The sequence below is a fragment of the Anopheles coustani genome, chromosome 3 (genome assembly GCF_943734705.1).
Source record: "Anopheles coustani chromosome 3, idAnoCousDA_361_x.2, whole genome shotgun sequence".
Taxonomy (NCBI): Eukaryota; Metazoa; Arthropoda; class Insecta; order Diptera; family Culicidae; genus Anopheles; species Anopheles coustani.
Window position 1 is genome coordinate 39863375 of NC_071288.1, and position 26184 is coordinate 39889558.

The 26184-nt window shown below is 42.5% G+C and overlaps 5 protein-coding genes across 5 annotated transcripts; 2 read left to right on the forward strand and 3 right to left on the reverse strand.

Moving 5' to 3' along the window:
* Nucleotides 1-320: 320 nt before the first annotated feature.
* Nucleotides 321-2052, reverse strand: LOC131260989 (gustatory receptor for bitter taste 66a). The gene is made up of 3 exons (XM_058262863.1): nt 1830-2052; nt 551-1755; nt 321-485 (listed from the first exon to the last, which is right to left on the reverse strand). The coding sequence occupies exons 1-3, from the start codon at nt 2050-2052 to the stop codon at nt 321-323; spliced, it is 1593 nt and encodes a 530-aa protein (XP_058118846.1).
* A 1295-nt stretch (nt 2053-3347) lies between these two features.
* LOC131261083 (selenocysteine insertion sequence-binding protein 2) lies at nt 3348-5306 on the reverse strand. The gene is made up of 2 exons (XM_058262992.1): nt 4313-5306; nt 3348-4241 (listed from the first exon to the last, which is right to left on the reverse strand). The coding sequence occupies exons 1-2, from the start codon at nt 5185-5187 to the stop codon at nt 3791-3793; spliced, it is 1326 nt and encodes a 441-aa protein (XP_058118975.1). The 5' UTR covers nt 5188-5306; the 3' UTR covers nt 3348-3790.
* A 306-nt stretch (nt 5307-5612) lies between these two features.
* Nucleotides 5613-6215, forward strand: LOC131261085 (mitochondrial import inner membrane translocase subunit Tim13). Its single transcript, XM_058262994.1, has 3 exons — nt 5613-5860; nt 5934-6002; nt 6078-6215. Exons 1-3 carry the CDS (start codon nt 5759-5761, stop codon nt 6174-6176), a joined length of 270 nt encoding a protein of 89 aa, XP_058118977.1. The 5' UTR covers nt 5613-5758; the 3' UTR covers nt 6177-6215.
* A 123-nt stretch (nt 6216-6338) lies between these two features.
* LOC131261084 (uncharacterized) lies at nt 6339-7005 on the reverse strand. Its single transcript, XM_058262993.1, has 2 exons — nt 6883-7005; nt 6339-6813 (listed from the first exon to the last, which is right to left on the reverse strand). Exons 1-2 carry the CDS (start codon nt 6955-6957, stop codon nt 6358-6360), a joined length of 531 nt encoding a protein of 176 aa, XP_058118976.1. The 5' UTR covers nt 6958-7005; the 3' UTR covers nt 6339-6357.
* Nucleotides 7006-9433: 2428 nt separating this feature from the next.
* LOC131261460 (ATP-binding cassette sub-family B member 6) lies at nt 9434-14032 on the forward strand. The gene is made up of 5 exons (XM_058263501.1): nt 9434-9548; nt 10744-12016; nt 12080-12255; nt 12406-12611; nt 12687-14032. Exons 2-5 carry the CDS (start codon nt 10804-10806, stop codon nt 13648-13650), a joined length of 2559 nt encoding a protein of 852 aa, XP_058119484.1. The 5' UTR covers nt 9434-9548; nt 10744-10803; the 3' UTR covers nt 13651-14032.
* The last annotated feature ends 12152 nt before the right edge of the window (nt 14033-26184 follow it).

Sequence of the window (26184 nt, forward strand, 5' to 3'; positions counted from 1 at the left end):
AATGATTGGAACGATTTCTTTTGTGGCGACCCTCCGAAGGATAGCCCCCCCCACCCTCACCCCCTCCCCCTCCCACCCTTTTGACGGAACGTTCTTAGTAACTCGCTTCGGAGCGTGGCCTAATCCCATTAGCGGATGTCCGAGCATTTGAAAAAAGGTTGCATCAGATAACCAAACACGCCGATAGATAGTTCACAAGTGCAACAACCGTTTATAAAAAATAACAAAGATGTAGCATTTTGAAAATCATCGGTCCAGCGGACCACTCCAAAGCATTGGAGGCATGGTCTCAAAGCAATGTACTCTAGTGATCAATCGAATTAATTAGCAACATAGGTCGATATAGCCGTGCTAACTTCTTCCACTAGCGATAGAGCAGTAGACGTGACGTTGCTTATTGCTGTTGAGTTGGTACTGGATTTTTGAATGGCCGCCAGGTTGAATTGGATCAAGATGATAAGATAGCTCGTAATGGCACCGGTAATCTAGAAAGAAAATACACGAGAATGTTATTCAATAATCGGCACGAAAGTTCCTCTCTAGCGCCTACCGCATACAACGTGGTCATGTCCAGGTCGAAAAATCCACACGCACTAAAGTTGAGATGATGGTTCAGTAGCTTCAGCGACAGGTGATTGACCACCTCGTAACAGTGACACTCGTCCACCACGTTCGCCAGATAGTGCATCTCGATGCCGGTGCGCTGGGAATCGGTTTTCGTCTTCCAGCAGACAAATATCGGCACCACGCACTTCAGGGCCGTGTAGAGGATGGAGGCGACCGAAAGTAGCAGCACCTCAGCAAACCGGAACAGTACCGGCACGTCCTGGCCGGTGAGACCGCAGTAGAGAAAGTAGAACTGAGCCGTTATAGTCACGAAGCCGTGCGCCATCGCAATCAGCATCTGCACGCTGTACATCCGGTTGATAATTTTCCCGATTTCGCACAGCTCATCGTGCGTCCGACAGATCAGTATCAGTTTGTTGTCCATCCGTGGGCCGATGCGTGGCCGCTGCCGTAGGTCCGTCGGAAGGTACTCCTGTGCCGGTCCAAACGTGTCCCCTGGTTTGGCCGCACCGGGGGCTAAAACAACGGCGCTGCCGTGCAGCAAGCCACCATCCGGCTTGATCGGTTCGGCGAGGGTAAGCGGTTTCCCTTCGTACGGTTTGACGGTTATTATTTTCGGAGTCGGTTGCTGGGTTCGCTTTTTCGGTGGCGTTCCAGCTAGCAGCTGTTTCTTGCGCTGCGTGTACACGGTGAATATTTCCCGCTCGAGGTAGTCGAGCGGAATGTCCGCACCGACCGATTCCGGTTCACCACCGTACTGCTCCTTGAAGTGTAGAATCCCTTGTGCGATTGCGTTCATGTGGGCGTTCATGGCATTGAACCGATGGCGAACGGCCAGCACCAGCGTCACGTACCAGATGCGGCTGACCGAGTTAAGTGCGGTCGGTATGGTAGTTACGAACCAAATCATTGACCACGGCGAGTAGACCGTTTCGAAAGAAATGAAACTGTACACCGTAATGATCGATTCGAACAGCAGCATTGCTAGTAGCAGAAAAATGGACGTTCGCTTTGCACGCCGATTGTCCAGCAGAATTCCCACGCTGGCCAGCTTCCCATCAACACGCCCCAGTCGGTCGAAGCATTCGATGAATCGTTTCTGGTTTATCATTGCCGCCAACATGTCCGTGCACATCATCAGTGGTTCCATGTAGATGATAAATATCCCAATGGCGTTGGTCAAAGTTTCTGCAATGGATAAGCAAACCAAACTCAAAAACCCACGATCATCCGCCTGGTAAAAATCAACGCCATCCACTTACTTTCCCAATCACCATCAACGTAGTTTGTGGTGGCCACATGATACAGCCCGGTATAGACCACCAAGCTGCACACTACATACACATTGCCAACAATTGATAACTGCAACACGTGGCGTTTCAGGAACGCCCACAGTGAGTAGGGAACAACGCCAAAGATGGACGAAATGTAGAAAAGTGCCTGCAGTGAGTGTAACAATCCGGGCACCGTCGGAGCAGCCGCCATTTTCTACCGGAGAATTTTCTTTGTTGCAACCGTAAAACAGGCACACACACCCGCCGTGCAGTGTTTCAGTCGCCAAGTGCAGTCGGGTTGGGTCCACGTTCGCTGCTGGTTTGTGCCTCAGGAAACGCATCCACCATTAATCAACCGCGCCCGAGGCGGTGGACAGTGTCATCAAGTATTGATGGGGAAATCATTAGCAAATTGATTAACCTGCTTGAGTCCTTCTCTGCCAAGCCAACAGGTGTACGGAACCGAGGTTGAACGTGGCAGTGAGCCTGTGTTTTTCTAATAAAGTTTTAAAGACTCTCTTCATTAACAAATGACGCAGTGAACTGTTTATGTGATGCAGGGGTTTTAATTTATAGCCATTCACTACGCAATACGGTGGATTTGCAAACATTTTCATTTACTAATGACACAACACGTGGGGTGGAAGTGGCTACTGAAAGTAATAATATGAGTTCTTCATCAGTCATGAAATTAAATATGTGAAAAGGCGCGAGTCTAACGACAAAAAGTAGCATACATTTGTAATGTAACTAAATAATAAATCATACAAAAAACAATAAATTAAACCTGTCCAAAATTGTTCTTCTTGAAGCTCTTTAATGTTCTTAAATTGCTTTCAATACAAATCAATACAGAAATGCTTTTAAATGTACATAACAACTGTGCTTTTTTCTTTTGAGAAATATTTTGTAATTACATTTGTATTAATTTCCAGTAATAACTAATTCTATCCAGTAAAAACGCAAAAATCTTTTTAGTTAATACCATTCTATTTATAATGTTCTCACAGGCTACGAATTGGGAGAGACTTTATGGTTCTACCAGTCTGAAACAAGTATCTCTTGGTTAAAAGAAAATAAATCATAAAATTATTCTTAGGACTGAAACTAATTTCGGTACAAAAAGTGAACTTATTTTTGTCAGATTAAGAATATTTGCACATCGAACAAAATAAAATCAAAATGTTAGTCGTTCGTAATGAAAATACAGTTATTTTACGCTTTTGCTCGGATAAAATAATTGCGGGCTGTAATATTACTTCTTAGGGGGTCCGCGACAGCCGAGCGGTAGCGCCGGTTAGAAAATCGGCCCATGAGTGCCGGGGCTCACCACCTCGACGGCGTGGGTTCGAATCCCAACCGAGACCGGACCCTCCCCTGTACGAGAGGACTGACTATCCACGTACAACAGGGAAACAAGTCTCGTAAGCCCTTAACGGGCAGGCATGACCAAGAGGTCGTTACACCAAGAAGAAGAAGAATATTACTTCCCACCGGCAATCGATGTTCTAGTGTAAATTATTTTCACAAGTACGCCAAGGTAAATTATAAAAATTATATCAGCAAAGAATTTTACATACGGGCGAAGCAGAAGAATGACGGGCTGTTTTTCGATATTTAATAATACGTTTATTTTGGTAGGTAATAATAGAAATTTTGTACACTTCCGCACACAAATGACTAGGTTCATTTCCAACCACTTGGATCCGGATTGGCGAGTCTCACATTTATAGGGCCTGCTAGACATGATTATAATTAAGAGATAAAGAGTCCGCCTACGGACTGGGGTACGAGCAAGGGTTTGTTTCACTATATAACCACATACACTATATGTACTGCCATGGAATGACTAGAATACGTTTATCCCTTAAGGGTATGCTAAATGCAACCTCAAACGCAACCCCGGCTACGAACGTTCGCCAACGCTTCGCGCACCTACGGCGCTGCCCTCAAATGCTACCGGAAGTGGCAATGAAATTACGATAATTTATGCGCTCCTGCTCAACGACGTCCAGAATCTGCTTGACCGTGTCCTCGCACCCGGCATAGCTTAGCATCCCAACGCAACTGATCGGGGCTTTCTTGAGCAGGTGGAATCCAATCTTTCTGCGCTTCAGGGCGAACAGGTACGGCACCTGGCTCTGGCGGCACAGCGTTTTCACGTTGTTGACCATCTGATCGATCGTGTCGTTCGGCTCGAGATCGGGTGCGATCAACACTAGCCGCACCTTGCGCAGTTCCAGATATTTCAGCACCTCGTTGAAACCCACCACGAAGCGCTTATTACTGACAGCCTTAATGGGATTTTTGGCATATGCTTTCGACTGAAATTGAAAGACCTTTACAATCATCTCCTCCGTTAGCTCGCGCAGACTATCGGTGATAAAATGATCGCAGTACCTGTATAAAGAGAGTGTAAAATATCAGATATGCCCGGGAAAATAAGGCTCCGGTCTGCATAAAATGCTTACGGTCTGAAGTTTCTCGAATGCCGTAGTGATGTCGTTTTTTGTGCGACTGAGGCAGGAGTTTTGAGCGCTGGGAACCCATTCTGATACTCAATCGAATCCCGACTTGGTGGCGGACCATCGTTAATGCAGCAACGTTCGATTGCCTTAAGAAATGGTGAATCGACCATATTCTGCTGAGCGGCCGCGTCAAACGAGTGCGTTTTAACGGGACCTGTATCTTTCTTCGGTTCGGTAACCGAATCCACATGTACCGGGGCGGATTTAGTCCCCTCGCTTGTAACCTTTCGTTCAGCGCCACGTTCGTTCTGTTCAGATGCAGCAGTCTTTTCTGTGCGGCTCTTAATAATGTCCTTCTTCAGTCGGGTTAATTTCTTCTCCTTTGGCACTTCCCGTTGCTTTCCCTTGTGCAGCAGCAGGGGTTGCTGGGGCACGATCGGTACGATCGGCATGATCGACTTCGTCTCCGTGCGGTCCCCGGCACCGGCCAGCTGCTCCCGAATACATTCCGATAGATTAATCTGCACGATGTCGGTGGGTGCTTTTTTCGAGCGCTTCTTTGTCTTCAGTGTCGGCCCCGGTGGCAGCGATTGCACGTGCTGGTACTTTTCGAGAAAACTCTCGTCAATAATCTGCAACTTTTGGCTTTTGGGACCGCGTATCTTTTTCAGCTGCTCCTCATACTTTTTCGCCTGTTTCTTCTGCCGTTCCGCCTCTTTGCGAGCTTTCCGTGCGGTCAATTTTTCACCGTCCGACAGTGGAGGAGCATTCTGGTGGCTGGTTTGATTTGCGTTCTGGGGCAAATTATTTGTGGCCATCGAAGCGGCCCCCGGTTGGGACCCGTTGTTGAAGGCCGGAGCTGCCGGGTGAAAATTCATTTCGATTTGTTGGAAAAGGTTCAAAACGATTCACAGCACTGTTTCATTTCCCTTTGGCACTAGGAAAATCCTGGAGCTTTCAATGTTTCGCCATTATTCTGCCGACGAAACGTCAAACTTTTTCCTCCTGGAAAAGGACACTGAAGTCTCGTTCAAACGATGGCCCAAGAGCTGGATGTGGCGAGGTTGCAATAATACCGATCCGATCATTCGAAGAAATCTAAACAAAATAAATTCATAAACCTCATGCTGTAAAATATAGTTTTAATAGCAAATAATGTAAGCAAACGATCAAAACAGATGCTTACAATACTGAATGGTAAATATGTGATTCATAACTGGAGCAATTTCATATTGCTCCAAACCAGCTCCACTGCTAACTTACCGGCACATCTCTAGGCAAATACGCGAAATGACACCCGAAAATGACAGATTCTCCGGCGTGTTTCGATTACACAACCGAAATACATTTCATTCTCGTAGTTCTTTTCCAACATATATTTACAATTATTGGCGGTTCTTGTGGGAGCAGTTATTCTGCAGCATTTACCAAACGACCCGACGAAGCACCATGGACGTTTCACTCGAAAATCTCTCCTCATCCCAGAAAGATGAACTGATGAGCACAATCAAACAGAAGATTGCGATAGCCAATGCTCAGGAGCTAGTGACTGTAAGTGGATGCAGCAGTAAATATGTCTTCATGCTGTTCAATAAACACATGTATTTATCTCTATTTGTCTCAGAAAATGACTGAAAAATGTTTCAGAAAGTGCGTCGGCAAACCGGGCCAAGACTTGGACGGTTCGGAACAGGTAAAGGGGAATAAACATTTCCCGTCACAGGTGTGATGGTTTTTTTTTTCAATGTTTTCTATCTTATCGTTACAGAAATGCATCGCAATGTGCATGGATAGATTTATGGATTCGTGGAACGTGGTTTCGCGAGCGTTAACGCAACGTTTACACCAGGAACAGTTCAAAGGATAATAGAACTATGCGAAACTAGTGGTACCGATGTAATTATAGCGTATCCTATGTTTAGCTATAGCAAACTGACCCTAACTGGCCCTCACAAGTACGGCGTAGGCAATCCATTAATGCCCTATTTGTTTCATTTACCAAATAGAGAATAAATTATGAAGAGATAAATTGTCCCTAAATTCTCATTTCACTGATTTGGTAGTATATTTTGCTTTTCGCCGATGTCGTCCACCTTTCCCGAAGAACACGCCTTGCTTTCCAGTGATAAATCGGTGACGGTATCGATTTCACAGCTATTTTCTTCAGCTTGATTTCGAGATTGCTCAATTAATGTTAGCAGTGCGGGCTGCTGATGTGTGTTGCTATCAGTGTCGTTGATTTTCAGGCCCAAATGACGATTCAACTGATCCTTAGTCATCGCTGTCCTTGTTAGTCCTGATTCAACCATGAAGATCTGCTTGGTATATTGTAAATTCATCGACTCGAGCATATCTATTACAATTTCTAACGCCAAAGTTTTCCCGTCAACTTGTGAATCGGAGTCCTTTTCGAAAGTGCTGGAGCTGATGTCACTTTCATTCGTACTATCGATTCCTGGTTGTTCCTTTGAGATGATATCGTACAAAACTGCACGTAGTTTTGCCTGCAATGGAATTTGTTTTGATTTGTTAGCCAAAACTTATCCCACGGCAAGGAAACATGGAAAACTTACTTTTATTTCCAGCAAAGATCCACTCTCGGTTAATTTTTTCAATACCATATCACGAAACTCTAAATCCTCGTCCATACTTTAAGCTTTCAAGAAACACTGATCACGGAAATAGAAAGCCGGTACATTCAAGCGAAGCGCTACGAATAAAATTTGTTTACATTCTGGTGACCCCTGGCAACTAGTGCTGGTAGAATCGGAATTCGGATGATTCGAAGAATCGATCTCTAGGCGGTTTCTAAAGGATTGGATCCCATTTAACGGATTCGAGTCAGATGATTAGGATTTAACGATTTAACATAGGATGGAGAAAAAAACATTAACTCTCCAAAGAAATGTAGTGGAACATTATTATTTAAGGTGTTCTATAATTACACGAACCTCCTCACATCGGGCATGTGTGACATGTTTTATTAACAAAGAAGCGATTTATTAATTGATAGGAATTGTGTAACAAAAGACTCTTTCGGTAAAAAAGTAAATGAGCCCCGGGCTTCGTTTTTCGGTCGAGGCTATACCTCTTGTGCGACGATACAGTCTGTTCTCGAGTTACGCGGTTCTCGACTTACACGGATTCGGAGATACGCGGTTTTCAAAGTTTGACAGTAGATTGGGTTTATTACATCGATTTAAATTCCTGAGATGTACAACCACACGAATAAATATGTAAATTACACATTTGCATAACTTACGCTTTTTATTTCGTTTGCTGCAATTTATGTTGTTTGAATACGCTTGCATTGCATTCATATTAATGAACAAAGAAAATTTTTGAATATTCTATGATGCATGTACACAAGAGCTCGATCTCTTAACTCCTAGTATAAACTATGTGTCAAGCAATATTCGAGATACGCGGAAATTCGAGATACGCGGATTTCTCTGGTCCCCATAATCCGCGTAACTCGGGAACAGACTGTATACCTAAACGTATGCAATTGGTGATACATTAATTCGTTAAATTCAACCTACGAGTATTTGAACCGTAGTGTGTACCTTTAATTTCGGCTACACAATCAACCTAGGGGTGCGGTATGAGGGGGGACCATGGGCCCCTGGGCTTTTATCTCAAAACTATAACAAACACTCTTTTTCGATAGACTTATGGCCTTATCACACTGGTCACCAATGGTGGCATGGAAAAAGCACTGGATTGTCAAACGACCATCGAAAACGAATGACATTGGAGTGGCTGGGGGTCCGTTGGTGAATGGGCTTACCCGTATCACCGAGCTGTCATTGTGTGGAGTTTGCTGTATCTGGCATATTAAGCTTGATTTGAAAGTGATTCATGTTTTTTAATTTTATTAATAATCAATTATAAGCATAATAAGATTATAAAATTTCGGTATTTTAATCTTAAACTGCCGAAAACCGCATGAACCAAAAGTGAATTATATAAACTCCCACTCCCAGGTGGCCTGCCTTATCACACTACCAAGAGGCACCATTGTGTCAAACTGGATGCCAAAACTAAATTTTGACAGTTCGGTGGCTTTGCAAAGCCACCATTGGTGACCAGTGTGATAAGGCCATTAGAGCAGTCTGCTCGCTGCGGGCGCGCCGCCGTTTCCAAATCATTTCTTCGGCTAAACTCATTGTTTCATGCTGTCCTTCATGTGTAGTATAATTTAAAAAGTAACTTAACATGTAGAATTATGTTGTATTCAACCTCCACTCCATTATTACCTGCATTCAAACTCCACTGCATGATTAGTTTAAACCGTTATGTTATTTTAAGCGAACCGTTAGCGATCAAACATTCGAAAAGAATGGATGCGTCGCGCTTTGCATAGCTTCAGGCGCTGAATATGAACCAGTAGGAAGAGGAGAATCTAGCCCAGGGCCTCATTTACTATTTTACCGAACTTTCCGACATTTCTTATTTTTGAGGAAATCAATTGCGTGGAAATGAGACAGAATTCTACAAGAACAAGATAGATTAACCTCAATTACCAATTTAGGCAAAAAATTGCAAATTTGTTAATAACGTTTCATTCTTTCAAACGATTTTCACCATTGACCCCTTTTGGAAGATCATTTCAAAACGCACAACTTTATGGATGGTAGAATTCATCATCGTTTCATGTTTTTGAGAAAACTCTTCGAAAACCCGGGGTTCATTTTCATTTTGACGATTAATTCTAAGTATCTAATTTGTAGTTTGTTTTTTGCAAAGCTGTACCAAAAAAAAAGTATATATAATTCTCATCCATGGTAACTTATCAATTTCAACCTCTATAAACTGTCTAAAACGAAAATGAGCTAAATGTCCCGCAACATCCAGGGATGTATCGATACTGGATCAGCTGTCATGATAATCAAAATAAAGAAAATGTTTTGGAACGTCATTGTCCCCAGTTGTGTTTCATCGTCTGCCGAAGTAGTCGGTTCTGGTAAATTCTCGCGGGGCACTTGCGATGTATAATATCTGCAAGCTGTTTGTAAATGAAAGTGCAAGAAAATAATTGAAGATTATAACACGATTTTCGTGTTAGGAAAAAGAATCCGTGTGATTGTTTGTCTAGGCGTTTTCACGTAACTGCTCTGTTGAGAAAAACTTGTGCGGAGAAAGGGAGAAGTGACTTTTATCTTAATCCCTAAGCTTTGTGCTGGCAAGTCGAAAACGGTAACAGATTAACTGAGTGCCGGAAACTAGTGTTTGCAGTGTAAGTAGTCAAGCTTTTGCCTTAGTACTTTTATGTTCTAGTGTGTTCTACAAAGCTGATGCATTCCTCATTAGGGGCGGTACGCTAGTTTGTTAATTAAATTCCGACGGAGAAAGCCTTGCATTGTCACCGTGATGTAACAAGCGGCTACTACGCTTCCGCTGAAACTATCACAAAGACAAGCGTTTTGCTAAATAGATGCGACAAATAAAATTGAAAAGGTTCAGGTTTGATGAATCAAATATTTACAATTTAATGTACAGTTTCCTAAGTTACAACGCTAATAAAAGTTACCATGGTATTTCAAATGGAAATGCTTCTTCAAACATAAAATTAAAATTACTTTCCATCGAAACATGGAGAGTAGATAGATGAATAATTAGGTTCTTAAAACATACCGTGTGCATGTTGATTAGGATAAATGATTTGCCTTATTAAAAACAATTTCGTTTATTCACGACATTCTAAACCATCTTTTACCGGTATTGCAAAATCGTCGCATCATTGTATTACTCATGGCATGCATTTATCGCTTATCTCTACAAACATGTTAAACAGCCAGCGTTGAAGTGACGAAACACTAAGCCCGACCATACATGTTGACCGATAAGCAAAGACATGACGATCACTAGACGACATCCTCCACCAAATGGTTTTTATGGTAGATCTGTAATGTTTGCTGTTAAACTAAAAACTCTCGGCCTAGGTACACAAATACAGGTCAATTGATAGAGCCATGCCCTTGTGCTGAAATTGGTTACAATGATTTTGGACCAAGGAAGATTCAAATTATTTTTGGCCTGAAGTACCGTTGGCCTGCTATTACGCCATGAGAATTGAAATATTCTGTCTTTGATCCCATTGCATCATATCGATGCTACTCAGAAGTCTATGATGATAATAATGACCTTCCAAAAACGTTGCGTTTGCATCATTTTCCGGCCTGTCTGTCCGGGTGTGAAGATTGTGCATATGCAGTCCCAAATTAAATCACCTGTTTCAACATCAAGTCGAATGATAAGCCAAGTGTATGGTCGTCGTTATCATTAACTACAGCTTAAACCTTAGATTTTCAAGCATTCACGCTTTTGCTCATTGCAGGCTTTTCGTCAGTCGTGGCACCACGCTAACACAAGTTGGCAGTTGCCTAGTACGTACATTTTTTAATTTTTATTTCCCTCGTGTCCATTTACAGCCTCATTGACTGCGGTATTTCCATTGTGGCACCACTCAGCTTCCCCAAATCGGCATAAAAATGATACAGTACTGTCCAAACGACACGTCCATGGACGTAATTTGGTTCAATCATGGCGTCTCCCAGTGCTTTATGGATACCGTTGCCATGGCATCGATCGGAGGCTTCATGCTTCTCTTCGGCACGCTGCAGCTCGTCATGTACCGGCGCTACGCAACGGAAATCAACCCGCTGCAGATAGGAAAGTCCCGGCTGTACAACTTTCAGCTGTTTTTGTTGGTGCTGCTTCCGTTACTCACAACCGTCCGGTTCGTGCTGGAAGGGTTCGTCTTCGACGGTGCGCAGGTGTACGGTTTCATGATCCTGTCGATCTCAGTAGCCCTGTTCGCATACCCGTACTCGATCGTGCTGCTCGTAAGGGAGCGGTACTATCAGCTTCCGTCCGTCCCAACGCGTGGCCATGGTTTGGTGTTGCTCGTCTTCTGGACCATGCTGTTCGTGGTGCAAAACATTGCGTTCATCAACCTAAACTATCGCGACGGATGGTTCCGTCTGGTGACGCTGAAGGATAAGGTGGAGTTCGGAATGTTTGTGGTACGATACCTGACGACCATGTTGCTTTTCGTGATCGGCCTTAAGGCACCGGGAATAACGTCGGCGCAGCTAAGCGATGAGTATCAAAACCTCGCCCAGTCGCAGGAAAACCAGTCCACGTTTCGTAACGCCTGGAGCAAATTGCGCACCCTTTTGCCTTTCCTGTGGCCCAAAAAGGATGTGATACTGCAGTTTCGTGTGATCATCTGCTTCGCTCTGCTGATCGGTGGCCGTGTGATCAACCTGTACGTGCCGATCTACAACAAAAAGATTGTAGATAGTCTTTCCGCGCGACCGATTGATTTTCGTTGGGACTGGATCCTGATGTACGTCGGGTTCAAGTTTCTTCAGGGAGGCGGTACCGGATCGATGGGTTTACTGAACAATCTGCGCAGCTTCCTGTGGATTCGCATACAGCAGTACACGACGCGTGAAATCGAGCTGGAACTTTTCCGCCATCTGCACAGCCTTTCGCTGAGATGGCACCTGAACCGTAAAACAGGCGAAGTGCTGCGAGTGATGGATCGAGGCACGGACAGCATCAATAATCTGCTGAACTACATTCTATTTTCTATCGCGCCGACCATCGTCGACATTTTAATTGCGGTTGTGTTCTTCATAACGGCATTCAACTGGTGGTTCGGATTCATCGTTTTTCTCACCATGACGCTGTATATTGGTAAGTAATCCAAAATGAAATAAAAATGTAGTCATTTTATAACGCCGGTTTCTCTTGTTACAGTTGCTACGATAGTGGTTACGGAGTGGCGCACGAAATTCCAACGCCGCATGAACTTGGCCGATAATCAACAGAAGGCACGCAGCGTCGATTCGCTGCTCAACTTTGAAACGGTCAAGTACTACGGCGCTGAGCAGTACGAGGTAGACTGTTACCGAGATGCAATTCTCAAGTTCCAGGTAAGTGTCGCTTATCGGACATATCAGCAGCATTGGAATCTAAATAGATTACTAGAGGAAGAGTGCTTCATAGAGTGAATGAATGCGATTCGAAACATTTTTTCTTTCAAATGACCTTCCTAATACTGTGCTTTTTGTACTGGACTACAGGAAGAAGAATGGCGTTCGATCATCACATTGAATATCCTGAATACCATGCAAAATATAATTGTTTGTGGTGGATTGCTCGCCGGTTCTCTACTTTGTGCCTATCTGGTCGTGTACGAAGAGGGATTAACCGTGGGAGACTACGTTCTTTTTGCCAGCTACATCATTCAACTATACGTGCCACTCAATTGGTTCGGCACCTTCTATCGGTAAGTTCGTAAATTGAAGGAATGTTTCAATTTGTATGTTTTAAAACTGTCCTTATTCCTTTCCTTCAAACACAGTGCAATCCAGAAAAATTTCGTCGACATGGAAAATATGTTTGATCTGATGCGCGAAGATCAGGAAGTTTTGGATGCGCCGGGAGCTGGTGAGTTGGCCGTTGTTCGTGGGGGGATCGATTTCAACGACGTTACGTTCGGATACAACGTGGAGCGGTACGTTTTGCGTAACGTAAGCTTCACCGTACCGGCCGGCCGTACGGTTGCCATCGTCGGGCCGTCGGGTGCGGGCAAGAGTACGATCATGCGTCTGCTGTTCCGGTTCTACGACGTCGACACCGGGTCCATATCGGTCGATGGGCAGAATATCAAAACTGTGCGCCAATCATCCCTGCGTCAGGCAATCGGAGTCGTGCCCCAGGACACCGTACTGTTCAATAACACCATCAAGTACAACATCCAGTACGGGCGTGTGGGCGCACCGGAAGCGGACGTTATTATGGCGGCCAGGAGTGCCGACATTCACGAGCGAATTCTCACCTTCCCGGAAAAATACGAAACGCAGGTCGGTGAGCGAGGGCTACGGTTGAGCGGAGGCGAAAAGCAACGTGTGGCAATTGCGCGAACCATCCTGAAGGGTCCATCTATTGTGCTGCTCGATGAAGCGACCAGTGCGCTGGACACCCAGACGGAACGTAACATTCAATCGGCCCTCGCAAAGGTGTGCGCCAATCGAACAACCCTCATCATTGCGCACCGACTGTCGACGATTATTCATGCGGACGAAATTCTCGTCCTTAAAGAAGGTTCCATCGTCGAGCGGGGTCGCCATGATGTGCTGCTCGAACAAAATGGTGTATACGCGGCCATGTGGCAACAGCAGCTAGAAAACCTGGAAGCGGGAACGAATGCGACGGACGTCAGTACGGCCACCAATACACAAGTGCCTAATGGAACACCCAACGGAACACCCAACAAAACTGCACCGTCTACTGGTCCACCAGCGCATCGTCATCCCCATCATTGAGCTTACCGGGGGGAAGTAAGTTTCCCAAAAGGTGTTGTTTATGTGCCGGAAATGAAAGGACAACGAATAGTTGGTAGAAGGTGACAGAGGAATTGTGATAGCGTAGATAACCATTTAATCGATCAAAAGATTATCTTGGTATACCAAACTGAAACGATTGGAAAAGGGAAGAAAAAATAAGCTAGAATAATTACTAAAACAGTCCTTTTAGATTCCCGCACCGTACAAACATGTGTTGGAATATTGTTTAGATGTGATTGTGCAACTCGCGGAGAAACCTTTTAATACAGCTCTTAAACTAAGTACAAGAATACTGATTATACCGTTTTCCCTTTCTTGAACAAATAGAAAAGAAAAGATCAAATAAATCGATGATGACGAAGTGAAACTATCATCTGTCTTTGTTACTTTTGTGTTCAATTAGATGATTTAAAGTTATCTATATTAATACATCGTTTAACGGATAGCGGATTGTTAATATAAGTAGACCTGATAAATCACCATTTATAAATATCAATCATAATTATGTGCGAACTTGCACACTCTGTTTCCTACCTGCATGTAATTTATGCATGTACCAGCTCATGCCGGACGCGCAAACAACTGCCCGACACAGTGGGTCACGGCCATTCTTTAGCTCTGGACCGTTTTACGAACAGGTGTCGCCTTTTTTCTGTTCCATTTCCACAGCTCCACACATGCTGGCCACCCACCAACACCTAACTGCCTGATGCTGAGTGAAGTGAAATAGAGACCCCGTTGCTTACGACCATCGTGACACCAATCAGATGAGGCCGCCTTCCGCAGCGTGGCCTAGTCTTCTGTAACACCGGTAACATTTAAACGATAAAGTTCATTAAACGGTCGAGAGAAAAAAAAAACTCATTACGCTCGTGGCTAATTGCGGCCGTAGTGCAGGGAAACGGTAGAGGTGAAGTTTAAGAGCACGTTGTCTGGCGTGGGCAAGTGCTAAACGAAAATTTCCCACTGTAACCATTCACTGCGGTATCCATAGACAGAGGCACAAAAAAGAGCAAATAGAACAACCATCATTGTGATACAGCTGGTAGCATAAGAGAATACACCTTCTTCTAATGTACGCAAATTATCCGTTGGGACGCAGATTTTTACATATTTACGCATGGACGAGGCAGCATTTTCAGCTTTCGGACAATTTGATATTTGTTCAGAAAATTTGATGGCTAACAAAGTCTTGGTTTGCCTTTTTCATTAGAGCTTCCATGATTGCAAGCACGGCGTGTCATCTTGGAATCTATAGTATTTAGTTCCTGTTCAATAAATATTGTTTTCTTGGTTCAAAAAAAAAAACGTTTGATTCTATACACTTCGCTTCACAACAGGATGTGAGCATAAAATACAATCTGCACAAAAAATAACAAAATGAAGAAAAAAATAGATCAAAAAGTTTCAAACCTGTTTTTTAACTCATTAATGTTATTTCAATTTCATATTTGCATTGTTAAAAAGTCTAAAAACAAATCTGCTACAGTATTTATTAGAGCGATCATTTATAGAACGCCATTGGACGTCTCCTTTCACCCTGTATGATCTAGCCAACTGGTTTAGTGGCTATAAGAATAATCTAATAAATGCAAAGGAAATAATGTTGTGATGAGACATGGGGGGTTAAAAACAAAGAATGATGCTGACATGCAAATTTCAAGCAAAACTTTCACAATAATGCAATTACTTAGAAAACCAACTACTAACTTAGATAAAATATGTAGCTTTTGCTTAGATTAAATGCTTAGTAAAAAACTTAGATAAAATATGTAGCTTTTGCTGAATGGGTTAGCTGAATGGGTGGTACAATAAATAATTTCCCTCTTTTCTACCTTGTGAGAACGAGGTTCCGCTGTATTGCGCTAATCTTGCACTAGAACAGACCGAAACATTAATACAGGCGTGGTGCAAACCTGCTGACAACTTGCATTCATTGAACAACCTTGTGGTTCGTGGCAGTGGCAAAAATGCATCATTATGATCGCGGCAAGTCGGTGGCCACGCTATGAGATTTTATTGTACGCTGGTGCACATGCTAATGACATACCGATCGGTGCAGAATGTGGTACCAGGCCCGCCGGCCAACGCCAAGTTTGAACCAATTTTCGGTACACACCAGGGTATTTCCGGCACGTGCATGGTCCGTTTGGTTTTGGCCGAGGAGAACAATCACGGGGCGAACCGCGAAACCACACAAGCAGCACAACAGTTCCGCGAGCATTGTCTGTGGTAACTGCATAGGGGGTTTATTGGATTGCCAGAGCATCCAAGTGCATAGGCGCCCGCCCGTTCCCACTTTCGGATGCACTTTCGTGCTGTGCTGCAAACGCGTCGGCCAAGTGTGCTGATTAATGATCTGCGAAGCAGGGACGGGCGCACATCTAATGACTTCTCAGCACCTCATGGGTCGTGCGTAACGGATGACGCTGCAAAAGCGTGCGCGCCTACGGCCGGTTTTGGTTTGTTTTTGCCAGCTCGATCCGACACAACCTTCGTGTGGCAACGCCGATCTCACTACCGTCTAAGTAACCTTATGCTGACGACGATGCACCGTTATAAGAAATGATATGTTTATTGTCGCCCGCTTGCAAGGCCTACTACTGGTGCTGAAAGTGAAATTTCGTATGGTTCGTTGATATTCAGGCTTGTCTGGAGTAGGTGACGGGATTGTGAAACGGCATCAGGTGGCTACTAAACGCATTGCTCAGGACTTTAATTAGAAGCAGCGCATATGCAACGTGATTCATTCTTCAGTCTAAAGTCGAAACAACCAAAAGAAGGCACTGATGCGGTAACACGTTCTTCAACTTACATGTCGTAACAATAATTCACACCACAGGGCGGCAAAAACCGTGGTGGTGGATGACACATCAAACTGGAAATATAAATGAAAAGCTTGCTTTTTGGACTCCCGCCCCACATTTAAACGTTCAAAACTACCCTATTGATGCAACACATACCGGTTGGAAGGCCCGTGACCTTAAGAACGAAGGAACGAAAATCTGCAGTGTGTCAATGTTGGGGTCCCTTACGGTTTTCCCGACAAACCAGCCGACTACTACACGCTCATTACATCGGCTCACTGCAGCAAAGGTATTTCTAATTACCGCTTGCATCCTGATCGATATGTCGATTACTTTTTATGAGCCGGAATTTGCACGAGGTAGTTGGCGATAAATCTGATCAATCTACAAATCACCTCGCGTGATGATTTTTAATCATTTCCACTGGTTTCCAACCAGGAAGTGAATCTGATCCCAGTAAAACATAAATTATGGACGGTTATTCAAGCTGTAAATACATTCAAATGCGTAGTTCTGTTTTTCAGTTACATTTTTGTAATGCCCGAACATATTTTTTATATTTCACCATCGTGTCCCAATGGCGAAAAAACGGTGGAAAAGTAGTACATAGTGCAGTGTAAATTCTATTTTTTTTATATTTCAAGCAAAAAATTAAAAAATCATTGTATTAAAGGCTTTTTGAAACGGGTATCAACTGAATGATTTAAAATTTACAAATGTATAGATACATATGGCGAACCATTGATGCATGCAAAATTTTTATGACACTACAATTCAAATTAATCTCAAAATCTGGCTCACACATAACACGGAAAAGTTTTATATTTAGCCATTATCTGCACGGTGGTCAATTAGTAGTACTTAGTGGAGGTGATCTCGAGCAGCATTAATCGATAAGATGAGCGTTACATCATCTTTACATCGCAAAAATTTGTTGTCGATCAACAAGCGTTACTATGATTTCCAGATGAAAAATGTCCATCTCATCGATGTCAGCGTAGTAAAGTAATCCTATTACTACATACTGAGTTTGTAATGCCAATGGATTCAATAGTCCCCGGCCTAAGTGATTAAAGCTGCATACAACGATCACGAACAGCCGCATCGTCATCCCCTTCTTGAGCGGAAAGAGAAAAAACTGGCCAGAGCGCATCTCAATTATTTGTAATCGCCAACGGCAATCTGAACACCCGTAACGGGTACATAAGATCTCCCGTACCTTAAAGTGGTAGTATCAGTATCATCATGACCTCACCAGAAGTATATAATTGGACAAGCAAACCCGGCGGTTGGAGCGTCCCTTTCGATCTTATAATGGCAAAATCTTGCAAAAAGTGAACAAAGGTATCGCCTGAAGGTCGAGGAGGTTTGTAAGATTAATTGAATTCGCGTACGTAGTCAAGTGCTACCCTCGCTGTGCAATTGTCCCACCGAATATAACTAACTTGGCACGACAATCATTAAAGAAAATACTTAAGCTTCCATCAGTCATTTTGGCAATTGTGTTACACAATAGGTTTCGTGTGGAAGTAAACCTTGTCATAATCACGCAGTATGCATGAACCGAAAGTTTAATTGAAAGTTTAACTCGCCGATGGGTTATTGCATGTAACCTAAATAAATGTATCTGATTTTAAACGGTTTCTTTCGGTTGCTTTAGGAGCCCCATGGGTGCATCTAAAACTGCATGCCGCCAGCAACCATTCACCGTTGGCTGCGGCCGTCAATCGACATGCCCAGATTAACATCACAAGTGCATTTAGATTTTCCGCCATTTGTTCCACGCACTCATAAGAAGAAAAATGCCTTTGTTTATTACTCCCAACTCCACCGGATCGATTCCGAGGAGGCAATTGGGCAATGTAAAACTATGCATACTTTAGCAACAGACCAGAAATGGAAAGGAACACATTCTTCTTACAGCCGACTATCGGAAGGGACGAAAGCGAACGTGGTTCAATGGGTTCTTTGGCGTACCAACCAGCTACTCCAATGTTTTAATACAACCACACTTGGGATGGATCTGTTCTGCCTCGCTCTTACAGCAGCATCGCCGTCGTGGATGGTCCGACTTCTCTTCGGTAATTGATTTGCGCCACTCGGAGGCGGGTATTTTGCGCGCAAAATGTTTTATTGTTTTTGAATCGTCAGATGCGGTGGGCGTACCGAGGAAAACATAACCAACACTAGAGGCACCATTAGGGGTTAAGATAATCGCGGCGAGTCGCATCTAAAAGTATATGCAAGTAATAACGGTCAGCACGGTACCAGCAAAGGTTAGTAGGACGTCTTTCTGCAGGCTATAAAAGGTGGTCCGGAACAAGTATTAGTCTGAAGGGCTGAAATGCTGGCCTTACAAATTCCAACCAAGCGAGAAAAGGGAGTATAGTTATTAAATCGCTGAATATTTATTCAATCCGTTACCCTTGTGCTTTTCTGTTCATTTTTTTAAAAACCATTTCGCAGTTGTGCTGGACTTTTAATTAATTGTAAACATTTAATTTATTTAATGTTTCATAAATCACAAATATTTTATTACTACATGCTAATTTATTAAATAAGTGTACTCACATTTTGTGAAACATCTTTCATTAATCATTAATCACAAGTGAAACATTTTTCATTAATCTATTTTATCATCAAATTATTCTTCTTCTTCTTCTTCTTCTTCTTCTTCTTCTTCTTGGCGTAACGACCTTGTTGGTCATGCCTGCCCTGTAAAGGGCTTACGAGACTTTTTACCCTATGTGTACGTGGATAGTCAGTCCCCTCGTACAGGGGAGGGTTCGGTCTCGGTTGGGATTCGAACCCACGCCGTCGAGGTTGTGAGCCACGGCGCTCATGGGCCGATTTTCTAACCGGCGCTACCACTCGGCTGTCGCGGACCCCAAAAAAAAATTATTCTACAGCTTGATAAAAATGGTAATTATTTAAACTATAGCAAACAAGGTCAACTTACTAAATTTTTTGCACTTGTAATTTCCAGCGTATTGACAAAAAAAAGTTGACATGTGAGAAACAATTAATTATCAAACAAACTGGTTACCAAATCACTATCTATTTTGAATTGTGTTATATTGAAAAAACAAATCTTATTTGAAAAAAACTTCTGCATACGCTAGTTTTTTCTTTCTCCGCACCTTTGACTAAGCGCGAGCTAAGCGAAAGAAACTGGATTTATTGGATAGGGATGGAAAAAGTTTCGTTGGAATGCACCTACGAATAATACACGTACAATAGCGTGGAAAAATGTGGTAAAAATATACCTTCCACCGATCCGATCGTAATTTCTCCAGTCCAAGTTCATTTACGGCGGGGGAAAACTGGAAAAACGGGCTACCAGAATTGGGTCGCCAGGATGACCCTGACGGGACGCTCGGGACCCACGGTCGACCCCACCGTGTGCACTGACGTAATAGCGTATGACCCGCCGGGGGCAGTACGTCGGCCGCACTAAGGCCGCATCTTCCATTCATTCCACTGGCCACCCGCCTTCTCCCACACCGGAAAAATTACGGCTTCCAACCGTCTTACATCAGTCAAAAATCAACAGCGTCACCGAAAAAAAAAGGTAAAACAAAAATTGCACGTTCCAACAGCCGAAGAGTCCCCGTGGCCCCGTGGCCAGAATGGAAAACGGAAATTTGTAAACATTTACCAGCAGCATGGCTGCACCCGTCAGCGCAGTGGCCCGTCCAAGTCGTGGGTCCCCACGGGCGTACGCTTGATGACGGGGGCGCCCAGCCTATGTGTGTGCGCGGTTTCTTCTGGTTCCGTCGGTACGTGAAGTTATATCTGATTTGCAGTCCGGAACGCGCCGTTCAGTCGCTGGTGGACAGTCTCTCGGTACGGTTGGTGGTGACTTAAAGTGGACGGCCGTCGTTTGGTCGTCGATATCGGTGCGATACCAAGCCCGAACGGCGTCGTGTTCGCCTTCCTGGCCTAGCCCAAGGCCATCCGAATTTGTGTGCAAATATATCAATCTGGCTACCGGCCATCCTTTTGGCAGCGGATTCAAGGTTTATGGTGGCGTAGCTTTTATTGACTGTGGGATTCTCTCATCTATTTGGTGTGCAAACTGTGCCAAACCAGTTCATCGCTGTGTGCTGTGTGGACTCGAACTAGACGCGGATAGTTTAAATCGTGAACTGATGGCGTGCATGGTTTCAAGAATCAGTTGTGTCACATTTTACTTTTTGTTTAATTTACAGGATATCTTTGAACGTAACACGAAGTACAAAGGTTTTTTTCCAAAGAGATTCCAAGTGATTTTGTGAAGTGACTAGTTCGATACCTACGACAAATAGTGTAACTCGCATCGTGATAAAACGTAAATATTTTTTCATATTCAATATAATCCTTGTACTTTACAAATAAGTATATCGAAAGGGTATAACAGTTTGTTATGTATTTCAAAGTGAAACGATTTTAAACCTTCTGTCCAATGGATGGCAAACAGCCTCAAATTGGGTAGGCTCTGAAGAAAAAGAACCGCCATAATAAAATTTCTACAGTTTATTGTATTCGCAGAGATCATGAGAAAAACTGAAAAACATGAGTATAATCTGGAAACCGTAAGATTTTTGAATCAGTATAAACATCGAGAAGTGGTTAAAATTTCCAGATTCAAAAACATACATTTCTACGGTTCGTTGAAATTTTGAAGAGCTAGAAACCCGCATAAAAATTAGGGTATCTTTATCTGCCGTATGCTAGATTTCGTTTCGATTTCGGCAAGAACTTGTCTTTTACTATGAAATAATCTTTGCCAATACCAAATCATTGACCGCAGGCAGTTTGCAGAATTCCGGTTGAATCTTATCATAGTCGAAGTAGTCCAACTAGTGGAACTAGCGAAATTCCCTGTGCTCATGTTTAATTCATGATTTGTGTTTTCGCCTTTTGTCTATCATATGATCTTGGGCTTCGAAAGATGAGTTCTCACCCCGCTCGAACACATACACACATACACAAATTTGTAAGCATTTCATTGCCATTGATCGCCATGATCGGTTTAGGATGCAAACGAAGCGACTAGCCCGTATTTTAGCTACACACGTTTGCTTCCAGTATTTCGTAAACCCGAAAAGAGAATTTAGTTTCAAGGTGCACTGAAGAGAAAGGATATTAATAGATGCCAGCCAATATGTCGAAGCTGATGTGCCCGTTGGGGCGAATTTAAAAGATTTAAAAAAGATAAATATTATAGCATCGAATGCTAATGGCACGCCATGCGTCAGAAGGGGCTCGCCACATGGATAAGTTGATAAAGTTAATTGATTCATTCGACTTATCGTAGGGGATGGGTAAATGAGGATGATGTGGTTGACATTGCAGCATACACGAATTAATTCCAGGAATACATCCTTTAATCTATATAGTTTCTACCACGCCCCTCGCTAACATTTGAAAGCTCACTCATTCAAACAGTTTTAAGAAGTACGCCGACAGCTGATTTTATAATTAGAGATATAACAACGACACAACCATGTCCTGTCTTATCTTTACACGGGTTTATTATTTAGTTTTATTTGTTTGAGCACACAAGAAAATGCTGTAGGTAAATGCAATAAGTAAACTAAGTACATAAACCGATGAGGGTGTTCGGTACATTATTTCCCCCCGCCCAACACACTCGTACAGATGCATTTGCATGCTGCAGTCATTGTTGTGCGAGGTACGAATTACGAATCCCCGTCGTCCGCCCTGCAGGTGCCGTATGTTTGCGACAGTCGGTATTTACAACGGTCACGTTAATGGATTCCAAACCGGGCTGATATGTGTGTATTCTTTCGCCGCCATGATTGGAGGGGATTGTTTTATCCATCCAAATGACACATTTATACCCGACCACAACTCGCGAGCCGGCAGCTCTTCCACCGGCAAATAGAAGTAAGTGAAATTTGTAATAGCTGCCTGCACGTGACGCAATACCGCGAAGGGGGCGAAGAATGAGGAGAATAAGATAATGATAACAATGTCGTATGGATGTAAAGAAAGTGTTTTTTAAAGCCGTAAAATAAGTGATAACATACTTTCAGTATTAAAAAATATATAAAGCTTTTGTCGATGTGTTAACAATTCATCAATAATTATTGAGCTTCCATGTGGACTGTATTAACAGAAAAGTTATTTGCTATGATGAAGCTAGTTACCGCTTACCTAAACAGTTCCTTTGAAGTTATTTAGTTTAACGCGTGGTACGTCCGAACGATGACGCGGAACTGTTTCGATTCCTTCAACAAAACGAGGAAAGAATGTCAATTAGCCCTGCAAACTGAAACGGATACAAAAAGTCCCTTAGTTATTCACGTCATCGATGTGCTGTCTTTGGAATATTGACGCAGTACCATGACATATTACCAACTGAAGACACCGTCGATCATGCGTTTGAAATTCAATATAGATTTAAAAAACAAAAAGCGCTACCAGCGCATTTTTATCGAAGTTGTTTCGATTTTTCAAATTTAAGTATTGTAAGCATTGTCTCAGCGAATGAAAAAAACAGCGATAAATCAATAAGTAACACCGACTAGGCATATAAAATCCCACACCTATCAGTAATGCATCCCGTCCGTCAATTATCAGGGTTCGTCGCTTATGCTACCGGTTGAAGTCTTTTGTTTGAAATACCTTCACGGGCACGCCCGGGCGAGCATCGGGTGAACGACCATCGGCGCCTTAGCGTGGCCGCATGTTTTGTCATAAACGGTTGGAACGATCCGTTTTTGGTGGACTCTTTATGGCATCCCCAGCTTGACCTTAAATTTTAATTTCAAGTCCACGATAAGCGCTCCATTGCCAAACCGATATCCATCGGTGGCCGTTTGATAGCCGAAAACAGTATTCACTGTTAAGGACAAACCCGAAACCTGTCCCCTCTCTTGACGATCGATAAAAAGGTGCATCCGATCGCGTAACCTTCAAGATATGCGCGTATGCATATGAGGTATGGTTGCTTCTTTCACACTAGAATTTTTCTAGAAATGAAACGTTGTAAAATGTTTGCTAATTGGAAATATGCCATTACCGCAGAAGGTTCACAACAACATGCTAAATGAATAATGAAACTGCGCTTCGGTGAAAAAAAAGGTCATGGTGAAATTTTTACTGTAACCGAGGTGAACTGGTACGATTTCTAGATCGCTGTATATATTAAGATTCCTGGGCCGAGCGGTGTCTGGAGTGCAGTAGTTCTTACCAAGTTTATCACTTTTCTTTCTCGCTTGCCTTGACCCTTAATTATCGCGCCATTTCTTTTGCGCCTTGCTTGATTTATAAACAGGATCTATAAGTGTCCGCAGTCGCGTGTGCTGAGCAAAGGGTACAGAATTCATGTTTTACTCTCCACTAGTGCCCATTGTGTACTTCATGACGAATACTTTAGTGGGGAGCAGATTGCATGCTGAAGAAAACAAGGTGTCACCAGAGGACCAGCACTCCTCCCTGCTGGTGCCATAAGTGGTTGGAAAAAATGATGTCGAACAGCAAGTGTAGGTCGTGCTAAGGAGGTTACAGTCGTTGGCATGCATTATAACCCTCCCCGGTAAATGTTGAACGATCGAACGTTCGTAGGATATGTACAAGAATCTCTACACTTGATTGAAGCAAAGCTAAAGCAAACCACTAGCCCGAAGATGATATCTCATTGCGTAAGGGTTGCGTCGATGGATTTGTTGGTCGTTTACGCATCGATTGCAGAAAGTATGGAAAAGGTTATTAAAACTTGTTTTTATTTTACCACCTTCGGTTGGTGCTGCACGGATACGCACAGCTGCACCGTGCCCAACTCTTCACGTACTAAAGTAATCCACTCCCGGATCAGGCAGAGTAGAAAAGTGCTAATAAAACTCCCGCACTGTATAGCACTGTAACATTTTATTATTTAATGTGCACATGGTGGCTTACCAACGATTGTATAATTAAATTCCTTTTTTGAGAGGTTCGTTTAGACGATGAAATAACGTACGATTTTGAATACTCTAACTTTTTTCCACTGGCATTAACCCCAATACGTTATCGGATGCCCGGGGTTCACATTCGTCGCATCAGGCACTATTCGCACCTACAAGACTTTTTTTTCTACGTACATTGGGCCCTAAACTGGTCTCATACCGTAGGTTAACCAGTTTGGGAGTTGTTAATCACCCCAAGATAAACGCATACGTTCAGTTTGTCACATAAAAGAAAATGGAGCTAATAGGCAAACTGATGTAAGAAGCCATAACTGAACAACATCTAAACCACGTCTCATTGTCATAACCCATTTTATTTTGATAGCAAAAAAGGTGACCAAACCTGTTAAAAGAGTTCAAGAAATTGCAAATGAGGTTTCGTTGTTCAAAGGTTGTGATAAATGCTATAAAAAAAGTTTCAATTTCAAACATTTCTTAAGCAACGAAAATAATACCTTTTTTGTGACACTCTTATAGTTGTTTCTTTTTCAAGCCTACAACATTTGATACATTTGACTTCACCGTCAAGAGTATTTTTAAGTTAAGTAAACGTATTCATTTTTGCTCCAGTCAAAAGGGAAACGTCTTTTGGTTCATGAAATTAATTGGTTTCTTTTTGTATCTATCAATTATTTTGTATAATTGCTATGATATCTAATATTTGAAGTACAACGTTTCCAAGGCGAGAACATTCCAGAATCGATACGAAAAAGTGATTGAAAAACGTGCTTGAACATTAAAATTCACCAACAGCCCTGAACAACTCAATCACGTGTATAATAGAGTAATGAAGCAAACTTAATTTACAAAAAATCTTTAAACACGCTTCCATGCTCATGATCCCTTCAAAATATCACCTGCTATGGTAGAATAATAATAATAATTCTAGAATACTTTGCTTTGGAATCTTATCCGAATGCTTTGGAGCGGTCAATCTGATCGTTTTTTTTCGAAACACTACTTTATGAAGATTTTTCTGATCAGTAAAAGGCTGCTATTTGATCAATTCGTTGACTATTTTTTAGCGTTTTTGGTTTTTCCATACACATCTCCATAATTCCGCTCATTCGTTGTAAAGGAAAAAGATCGGGTCAGAAATCTTACAACAATTTTCAGACTTACAAAAGAAAAAAATGTCAATCCAAAAAACAGGTGTGCGTAAGGAAGCAAATACATTAAAATACATTTGAAATGTAGTATCACATTTTTACAGTGAATAATGATTAGGCTAACAATGGTTTCGTTGCAAAATATACTAAAACATACAAAACATAAAAAAAACACAGTAAAAGATGAAAATTTTAAATATCCAAACTAGCAGCAAAAATGCCAAAAGATAGACAACAATTGCAGAATGCAATTTGAAAAAAACACCAGCACTTAACCGGTTCAAAATTTTGAAAAACGAAAAAGCATTCGTACATGGTCCTGTTGGTTCTAGAAACGGGTGTTTACAAAAAAAATCTAGTTTTGGAATGTAAGAAAAGGCTTTTATTTAAAGGGTTTAAAAAATATTTAGCCATTTTCGACATATTGAAAAAAAATTTAGACTCTAGTGCTAAACGAATTCACCCATTAAAAAACAGTTGGTGTTTTTTCTATGTATACCTGTTTTAATCGTGGCTTTGATTATTTGTAAATATTTAATCTCAATTAACTTTTGAAAAACAAATATGATCAATAAATACGGCTTCCATATTCCCTACACAGACCATCAACCGTGTGATCGATCGGGATTCTTTTATGCTGTG

Bases quoted from the DNA above. Each gene is read 5' to 3' on its own strand.
- LOC131260989 (XM_058262863.1), bottom strand. From the start codon at position 2,052: ATGGCGGCTGCTCCGACGGTGCCCGGATTGTTACACTCACTGCAGGCA. The intron at 1,756-1,829 runs GTAAGTGGATGG...TATCCATTGCAG, and splicing joins CGTTGATGGTGATTGGGAAA to AAACTTTGACCAACGCCATT. The intron at 486-550 runs GTAGGCGCTAGA...TTTTCTTTCTAG, and splicing joins ACATGACCACGTTGTATGCG to ATTACCGGTGCCATTACGAG.
- LOC131261084 (XM_058262993.1), bottom strand. From the start codon at position 6,957: ATGGACGAGGATTTAGAGTTTCGTGATATGGTATTGAAAAAATTAACC. The intron at 6,814-6,882 runs GTAAGTTTTCCA...ATTCCATTGCAG, and splicing joins GATCTTTGCTGGAAATAAAA to GCAAAACTACGTGCAGTTTT.
- LOC131261460 (XM_058263501.1), top strand. From the start codon at position 10,804: ATGATACAGTACTGTCCAAACGACACGTCCATGGACGTAATTTGGTTC. The intron at 12,017-12,079 runs GTAAGTAATCCA...CTCTTGTTACAG, and splicing joins CACCATGACGCTGTATATTG to TTGCTACGATAGTGGTTACG. The intron at 12,256-12,405 runs GTAAGTGTCGCT...ACTGGACTACAG, and splicing joins ATGCAATTCTCAAGTTCCAG to GAAGAAGAATGGCGTTCGAT.
- LOC131261085 (XM_058262994.1), top strand. From the start codon at position 5,759: ATGGACGTTTCACTCGAAAATCTCTCCTCATCCCAGAAAGATGAACTG. The intron at 5,861-5,933 runs GTAAGTGGATGC...TATTTGTCTCAG, and splicing joins ATGCTCAGGAGCTAGTGACT to AAAATGACTGAAAAATGTTT. The intron at 6,003-6,077 runs GTAAAGGGGAAT...TTATCGTTACAG, and splicing joins ACTTGGACGGTTCGGAACAG to AAATGCATCGCAATGTGCAT.
- LOC131261083 (XM_058262992.1), bottom strand. From the start codon at position 5,187: ATGAATTTTCACCCGGCAGCTCCGGCCTTCAACAACGGGTCCCAACCG. The intron at 4,242-4,312 runs GTAAGCATTTTA...CTCTTTATACAG, and splicing joins CATTCGAGAAACTTCAGACC to GTACTGCGATCATTTTATCA.